A 9,063-nucleotide genomic window follows, 5' to 3' on the forward strand; every position below is an offset into this window, starting at 1 on the left:
TTGTTGACAAGTTCTGGAAAGTTTTGCGCCCATAAGTCAGTATTCGTAGATATTGGAAAGACGGATAAGCTGACTTGGTCGGAACGCTTTTGTGTCCCACTAGGCACCCCGCTCTAGCAGTGATACCGGCACGACAGCAGTGATAGCCAAGTGGCTAAGAAACTCGGCCTCTTGATTGAAAGGTCCGAGGTTCATATCCCAGACCCGCACCTCTGATTTTTCAAAGTCTCAAATACGCACATCGTATTGGAAATTAATTATCACTTACTTAAAAGGTGAACGAAAACATCGTGAGGAACCTGCATACCTGAAAATTCATAAAAAAAAAGATTTCAAAGGTATGTGAAGTCTGTCAATACGCACTTGGCCAGCGCGGTGGACTATGGCCTAATCCTTCTCATTCTGAGAGGAGACCCGTGCCCAGCAGTGGGACTGTAATGGGTTGATGATGAGGCACGCCACACGGGTTTATCTCCACAACTGGGGAAATGTTTTGCTTCATGCAATAATTTAATATAATTAAAATAAACATCCAACAAATGTTTGAAGGTGGTAAAACCTTTTGTATTACGACTCTAGAGGAACCACCACCACACTTAATTTTGCGTAATAATGGCAGCGTTTGAAATGTATGGTAAGAAAGTCATACTTATGTATAGGATGGTAGAACCCTTTATGGTTCGACTCCGGCGGCACCACCGCCACACCTATTTCTACCTAATAACAGCAGTGTTAGGCGCTGCTGTGTTCCGTTTTGAAGGTTGTGGTAAGGGTGTGGTAAGACATACTTTTCCGAGACGTTCCAGCTTAGTCCTCAAGTAGGAATATCTAATCCTATCTGGGGTTGATTACATGTCCATGAGCAGCAGTAGCCACTTATCAAAAGGTGGACGGCATGCTCGTCTGCTACTCCTTTATTATAAAAAAACCTTATCTGAAGCTTTCGAATTCCTTAGTCCTTAGGTGTAGTAACGTATCTGTATCCCGCTTTATGTGAGCCTTTCGTTTTATTTCGATTACAAATGTCCATGGTTGGCAATTTGATTTTGACAATTAATCTTAAAATTAATTGTTATCATCAGGTGGATTGAATACTTGTTTGCTGTTTCTAAAATATAATTAAAAGAAATATACTCTGAACGCATATATAAATATATCAGGATCTACCTGGCCATGTGTTTAACCCGGATAATTTTGCTTAACAAATCGATGTCATGTCGCCACGATATTTTTTTACAATTAAAAATAATATATAAACGAAACCTATTCAATAAAATATTATTATTTTAAACTAGTTTTTGCCCGCGGCTTCGCCTGCGTTTAAAAGAAAATAATATGACATACAGTTTTATGTATGTTACATAAAACTGAAAATTCGTACCTTCATTGGAATGACAGTGGCGCCATCTGGCGAAAATTGGTCGTACCAATTCTGAAACCTTTCTTTGAAAGAGCTCATGGACAACAACTTTGCTAAAGATCATCACTTGATCAAATGCATAGTTTGCGATTTTCAATCCTATCTAATATCGAATAAAATAATCGACTTTTTGGTCCAAAAGACCGATTCTCCGATTAATCGATCTTAGATCTTCATCCCTAGTTCCCGTGGGATTTCTGGGATAAAAACTATCCTATGTCCTTTTTGGGTCTCAGACATTTGTACAAAATTTCATTAAAATCGGTTCAGTGGTTTAGGCGTGAAGAAGAGACAAACAGACAGACAGAGTTACTTTCGGATTATATTAGTAAGGATAATATTGTAACTGACAATTTGTAAGTGCCACCGTAGGCCTATACTCGTACAAATTCACCAGGGGATGTGAGAGGAGCGTAAAATGATCCCCCCAGGGCAGAGCCCCATAGAAGGGCATCGCGTTAAGAGTACTCCGGTTGTGTTACGTTGGAGATCCCGGAGTTCTCCACCAAACACCGGGTGGTTTTAGTGCGGTAAAAGTCCCACTCAGCCAGGCGTCGCTTCCACGGCGTCGGCCTTTTGAAGGTTTCCCCATCGTCAACAAAAAAAGGCCTATACAAATAATTAAATTTTATTTCATTTCATTTCAATCCCAAAATGAGACAGATCGTAATCGTAAAAACAGGAAAGGAGAAAAATAAAGATTAAACTATTTAATGTTCAGTAAAGGCGGTGACATATATGGATCTCTACAAAAAAGGGCTTCATATAGTTCTATCCAAGTTTGTTAATAATTAATATAATACTCATAATTTTCCATTAGTTGTGGTATAAAACGTTGATTTGATATCACCATCAAACCTACGTTCAAAAATCGTATTTTGGTTACAAAATAAAAGTATACCATATTGAGAAACTCAGGATATCAATGAACTTAAAGCTATCGCTGTATTTTTTTAATAATATTGGAATAGCAGACGAACATGCAGCCCACCTGATGATAAGTAGCCACTGCCGCCCATGGACATCTGTAATTAACGCCACATAGGATTAGATATTTCTACCTGAGGTCGGCCACAGGTGCGCCGCTACTCCTGGGGACTCAACTGGAACGCTTCGCAAAAGTATGTCTCCCTTACTTACATCACACCCTTCAAACCAGAACTCAGCAGCGTTTAACGCTGCTCTTATAAGGCAGAAATAGGTGTGGCGGTGGTGCCGCCGGAGTCGAACCACAAAGGGTCTACCACCTTCAAAATGTATTATTTACTAGAATACATTTTTTTATATGCATAGAGATGAATAATTATATTTAAGTCTTGATTGATGCGTGCCTCTGACTAAAATAAACGGCTGACCTTGAATTAGAGTTAGTTAGTTATTAATAATCAATATATCCAATGTTTTGGTTACCAAATATTGATATTTGACAATTTCTTCATGCTTCATTCTTATTTATTTCGCGGTCTTTAGAGGCATCAATGAATATGTAAACAAATAAAGTTGACCTTTGAGTTAGTCATACATGTCCTCCATAACTGCCAAACTCATTTTGGCAGTTAGTCAAGTTAACTATTCATACACGTATGTGATTTCACTATTTTCGCTATAAAAAGAAAATTGTAACTGTTACTACAATAAGGACATTAACGGGACAAAACCATAATATCTTTAAAAGGATAAACGACAGATAATACTAACAAGTAGGTTGTTTTCGTCAACAATACCTTATTTATTTTGAATCCAGTGTGTGTTGACCTCGAAAGACACTTTTGGGTAATAGTCATGCGCGAGTTCTGAGGCATCGGTGTGTTAGAAGTAGGTACCTAAAGTACGGTGAAGGAAAACATCGCGAGGAAACCTGCATACCTACTTACTAGATTTATAAAAAAAATTCTCAAAGGTATGTGACGTCTACCAATACGCACTTGGCGGTGGACTACGGCCTAATTCTTCTCATTATGAGAGGAGACCCGTGCCCAGCAGTGAGACAGTAATGGGTTGATGATGATCATGACCTAAAGTACGTAGCTAAAACGATAACTATGATTGAATCCAGATGGGATTAGATTCTTAATTGAGTTCAGCCATAGATGCCTTGCTAGTAGACTGAGTAAACGTTACAATAAGTAAATGCTCAAGTCTTTTTGTCTACCTCACAAGTTCGCAAAAAAGAGAGATAAAACATAAAGCGCCATTTTGTCAATTTAGACATTTAATGTTACGTTACTGACACTATAGTTCTGATACGATCCGCTAGGAGCGCTGATTGGACACTGTATGGGCAAATACGTAAACTAATACCAAAACAGTCATATTTGTCAAAACGTAAAAACTCATGGTGAGGGTACTGGACAGCCAGGTGAAAAAATTTACTTGTCTTCTTGCTTTGGATATAAATGTTATTCGGTTTTGTATATTTTGAAGGCATCCGTCATTCAAGATTTTCTGTACTAATCTTACGTTTTTACTGAAACAATTGTCTTATTTTAAAATATTTATTTTATTCTACTTATAACAAAATTTTAATTGTAAATTACAGTGTGAATTCAGGCAGTTTAATTGATGTTAAATAAATGTTCACTGCTATTCATAATCCTTCATGGCTGACAGATTAGTCCCCATGAGTATAACTTGGAACATCTCGTATTGCCTCACCACACTCATAAAAAATACAGCAGCTTTTAAGATCACTCTTAAACCAAAAGGGTTCTTTAAAATATTAGGTGTACATATTACTTATTATAAATTTCTATATCTAATTTTCTATCACAAATTTATGTAGCAACCTAATCATTATTAAGTACACTTAACACTACATTAAATTGATAATCGTTAAAACTAATTATTATTATTGTTGATATGCACCAAAATAAATTCATTAAACGACTAAATTATTCTTTATAAACTAGTAACTTAAAGTTAAACTATGAAATATTTGAATTTAAATGTCGCATTCGTTTTGAAGTCGAATTTCATCATCATATGTAATGCTTACAAAATCATCAATCAACCATAATACGATAATATTTAAATCGAAAACAAAATTTGTAAAACGTCGTACTTCCGACCGGAACGCTCGTTCTTATCTTTCCATGAATTAGTTTCACACATCATCATGTCTTCTTCTATCTTTGGTTTTTCGTTTTCTGAAGTCACCTTCACGTCTTGTCTAAAGCTTGGTTTCTTGTCTTTGACCCCCATGCTCGCATCAGCTCTTTCTAGCTTGATTTCTTGTTTAATATTGAACACATTTTGTGGTATATCTACTCTTGTGTTGTTATTGTCTCGTCTTTCAAGTCTAATTTCACTCTCCCTATGAGTGACGGTGCCTCGAAAATTAACAATAACTGTTGGCTTTACGACTGTTTGCGATTCGCGGTTACCGATTTGGCTTTGACCTGCTAAAGTGTTAAAAGGTTTATCTTCATTAGGCTCGGGTTCTTCCGTGTCTTCATTATCCTTGTTCTTGTTTGGTTTCTTGTTTATAGGTGGTCGTGGGCGCTTTTGTTTCTTAGGTTTCAAAGTAGTTGCCTTAACGGGAGTATCACTTGGTGTTTCTATGTACACGACTACTTCCTCCTTTGGAGTATCTTGTGTGCTGCTTTCGTTGGTATTCATGCTTTTCGGGAAACGATATTTTAGAGATGGCATTTCTATTCTGTCATTTCTTCGCGGCATGAACTCGCTATCACCTGGTAGTTGCAGAGGCTCGTTTTCGTAACCATACCTTTCGTAGCTTTGTGAAAGATTGTTCTCGTCGTTAGGGCTTAGGTCTTCTGGCAGTTGTGCCCGGATTCTCAAAGATTCGATGACGTCACGGAAAAGGGATCTTTTCTCATGATACTTAGCATCATCTCGCGTCTTCGGTGGATACGCGCTGCATATTATCATGAGATATGTGACGCAAATGAAGCACTGCATCTGGAAAGAACAACAAATCGAAAATGTACTGAATAAAAATGTATGTTTTACTTAATATTATACTTAAACGAGTATACTTTTTGGTTTGTTCCTTCTAAGAATCATAATAATATCAAATTGATTTTGAAGTCCTACACTGATGGTTTTATCTTCCTACATGTATATGTTAATCATAACAACACTTACATGGAAAACCTCAGATACTAATAAAGACAAGACTTACTAATCCTCTGGTAGAAAATTAATAAGGAACTACGTAAGATTATTAGGTATATCAAAAATAGTATAACGTCATAAAATATCAAACAAATCTACGCGCAAAATAATACACTCTTATTTTGAGACTGACAGGAGTCCTATCTAAGTTCATTATCATATATTTTGCACGGTTTCCTTTGAGTAATTAAAATACAATAACTACAAAAGCTACATGATATTACGATATAAAAGTTGTAAAAACAATACAACGTAAAAAAACGGAACGAGAACGAAATGCGAAATGAGAACGGAATGCTTTAAACACAAATATAAATCTGCTTTGTTAAAAAGACAACTTGCTGGTGAAAATTTGAAACCTGCCTGCATGCAATATCTACATATAAAGGAGTTCTTTAATGCTAATTAAACACATTATTTAACCTCCAAATACGTACATACACACTCACACACACACACACACACACACATACACGCTTGGATTTTAAAACCCAGGAGATGCCCCACGGCTGACTATCTTCTTATCCCACCTAACACCACAGGGATTATAGGAGCGGCTGAAAAACAGCGCTACTCGAATCCCTGATTCTGAGACAGCAATGCTGAGCCGAATTCCTTTTGTCATATTAATATTACTGTTAAATGTACATTTATTCTTTGTGTAACTGTGTTATTATGGCAATAAACGTTTATTATTATTATTATTATTATTAAAAAATCATTGCCAACATTCAAGTTACTATAAGTAGGTATATGAAATAAGAACTATATAAAAATGTTGCGTAGTAAAATAAATCTTAGGTCAACTAAGAACATTCTGGAATGTTCTTAAAAGAGCACTTTACGTTCAATTACATCATGACTGTACGACAACATTCCTTATAATCCAAATGTCATGGATTACAAAGCACACTTTAAAAAAATCCTACATAATTTTTTAATATAATATTTTATATATTATAATGAGATAAAAATAAATACGTCTTTACGGAAATAAGAAATAATTTTAATAGACGTATTTCATATCTCTGCAATATACCTGTATCTTAAACTTCAAAAACTCTTACATATGAGTTCAAAATGTGTTGCCTGTCTTATCAATCGAAAATAATAGGAATATAATAGTAAAATAGGAGTACAGTACCTTGAAGCAGTCGGCTGGTTCTCGTGAGCAACACAGACTGCGGCGGGGAGCGAGGGTGACTGAACCCGCGCTGCATGCCAGGGGTGGGAAAACTTTTAACTAGTAAGCATAAATATAATAAGGCTTAAATCGTGGGCGAATATAGGGGAGCATAGATAGCTCGAACCCTTCTCCTTTTAGAACCTTTAGAGAAGAGAAAAAGTCTTCATTAGGATCTTTGTTTTTCGCCAGAGACTATTTATTTCTCCTATTGCAAAGAATGAGTTTCAAATTTTTTATCCAACCTGTGGTAAAAAAATGATTTTTCACTGATATTGTTTTTTTGATAGCGCTACTGTTTTTGGATCTTCCTAATTTTAATAAGCTTCGTTTAAGGCTTAAGTAATAATTAAAGGTGTCGAACTACTAGAACTTAGAACATTCATGATTTGAAGCTCCAGTGGCACCAGTGTCACACTATTTGTGCTGTATAATAAGTTTTATGCGCCAATATGTACGTTCTAGTTTAAAGTGTAGTAAGGGACACTTATAGGTTACATAATTTAGTCCTCAGATGTAGCAACTCATCTATGGATGACAATAGGTAGGGCACCAATTCAATTACCACCCGATATTGTCATCACGCAAAAGAAATCATGGCGTAAACATCATCATCATCATCTAGTAAAAGTGCAAAATAGTGCAACAGTTGCGAACCTCTGCCAGGAATTAAACAACCTGTCTTGTCTGAGTCGGGAACTGACTCCATCCGGAACTTGCTCGCCATTACCATTCCCTGCCATCTGTCATTACCACCCTTATTTCAAGGGCATAAGGCGTCTACCTACGACATGCGATAAGTATGGAGCTTTTTATCTCTATATGTACACGCGTAATTACGTTGCGAAATATATGAGTAAATAAACGAATGTTTTCTAGAAAAACTATAATGAACAGGAAAATAGTTTTTACGAAATATTTTTTTATTTATAGTAGCAAATGAGCATGATGCAGTCCATACCATTCTAAGTGGCTTCTGTCGCCTGTGTACCTTTGTAATCAACCCCAGGTAAGTTAATGATCCTATTTTAGGTCGGTCTTAGATACTACTATCCTTGAGGACTAAGTTGCTAAGTAAGAATGCTTATTGGATATGGATGTTGGATAATTATGTCTCCTTTACGACAGTAATATAAGAAATATAATTATTTTAATAGAAGTGGTTTATGTCTGTCATTAATTAGGAATGTCTGCTGAGTTCGGGGTTAAAAAGTCGTGAGCATACATTTCGAGTTCGAGCATGCATTTTACACAAGCGCTTGAATTCATCTCTTGAATATAACAACATATACGTTACGTGTAAGGGTTCCGAAATAGTTATTATTTTAACGTAAACGTAGCCAGCATTCTTGGTACCAACTTTGATACTCATGTTAGGGGAACAGGGTAACATAATTATGAATATGTAAAGAGATGGTATTAGTTACAGGTATGAAGCCTTTTGACAGGCGGACAGGCGGACAGACAGCGGAGGGTTAATAATATTGTTCTATTTTTACCCTTTGGATTTGAAACCCTAATAAAATTGTATACTTTGTGTCAATAAGCGCCTATTTAAAATTGAGGAGCAATAATATTTGATACAGTTTTATATTTAGTTAAGCATAATATTCAGGCGCAGTTCTAAACTATCACAATATACTAATACAAGGTCAGCCGATGTATCAGCTCTCTTATGGAGCAGTGCTTTTTAAATATATTGGGGAGAAGGAACTTGGAGTCAGCTGCCTTCCTTGGCAGTAGCATATTATAGAAATAAGATGTGAAATTCTTGTACGAGGACGAGGACGTAAGAGTAACGTCCTACTTCTATAATGTTACTAAAAAAACGAAATTATTATTTCGTTTTATTAATATCATTCATTGAGTGTAACATTAGCATGATACGTCTTTGATCAAACTTAAAAAAAATTAAAACTGGTAAATTGTGAAAAAATAGTTGTCAGAAGTGGGATTCGAACCCACGCCCACAGAAGTGGACTGCGACCTGAACGCAGCGCCTTAGACCGCTCGGCCATCCTGACATGTGTGCTACGCTGCAAAATTGCTATCAATTGACTGTCCGATCCAATTACATACAAGTGCGTACGTAAAATAAATAATTATTTCATACTCAATTATTTTGACACACCTTTCACTTAAAATTATTCCATTTAAATTTATCTATTAAATTGTTTAAACTTTCATTGTGGGGATATCGGGAAGATATTGTAAAATTGATTTCATATTAAATCTAAAAAGTAGAAGAAAAGTTAAAAAAAGATAGATATTTATACTATAGGGTTGTATTCTTATTTCATATTCAACGGTATTAGGTTGAAGG

General features: G+C 35.9%; 1 protein-coding gene and 1 non-coding gene across 2 annotated transcripts; both read right to left on the minus strand.

Annotated features, from left to right (window-relative positions):
• Nucleotides 1–3,896: 3,896 nt before the first annotated feature.
• Nucleotides 3,897–6,815, minus strand: LOC140751040 (uncharacterized). The gene is made up of 2 exons (XM_073084854.1): nt 6,702–6,815; nt 3,897–5,341 (listed from the first exon to the last, which is right to left on the minus strand). The coding sequence occupies exon 2, from the start codon at nt 5,339–5,341 to the stop codon at nt 4,448–4,450; it is 894 nt and encodes a 297-aa protein (XP_072940955.1). The 5' UTR covers nt 6,702–6,815; the 3' UTR covers nt 3,897–4,447.
• A 1,865-nt stretch (nt 6,816–8,680) lies between these two features.
• TRNAL-CAG (transfer RNA leucine (anticodon CAG)) lies at nt 8,681–8,764 on the minus strand. The gene has a single exon. It is a non-coding gene; the product is annotated as a tRNA-Leu (tRNA).
• Nucleotides 8,765–9,063: the final 299 nt, after the last annotated feature.

This window comes from Epargyreus clarus, unplaced genomic scaffold, assembly GCF_041222505.1.
Source record: "Epargyreus clarus isolate Ecla_fem2 unplaced genomic scaffold, WU_Ecla_fem_2.2 ptg000021l, whole genome shotgun sequence".
Taxonomy (NCBI): domain Eukaryota; kingdom Metazoa; phylum Arthropoda; class Insecta; order Lepidoptera; family Hesperiidae; genus Epargyreus; species Epargyreus clarus.

Excerpts from the sequence above, each read along its gene's own strand:
- LOC140751040 (XM_073084854.1), bottom strand. The coding sequence starts at position 5,341 with ATGCAGTGCTTCATTTGCGTCACATATCTCATGATAATATGCAGCGCG.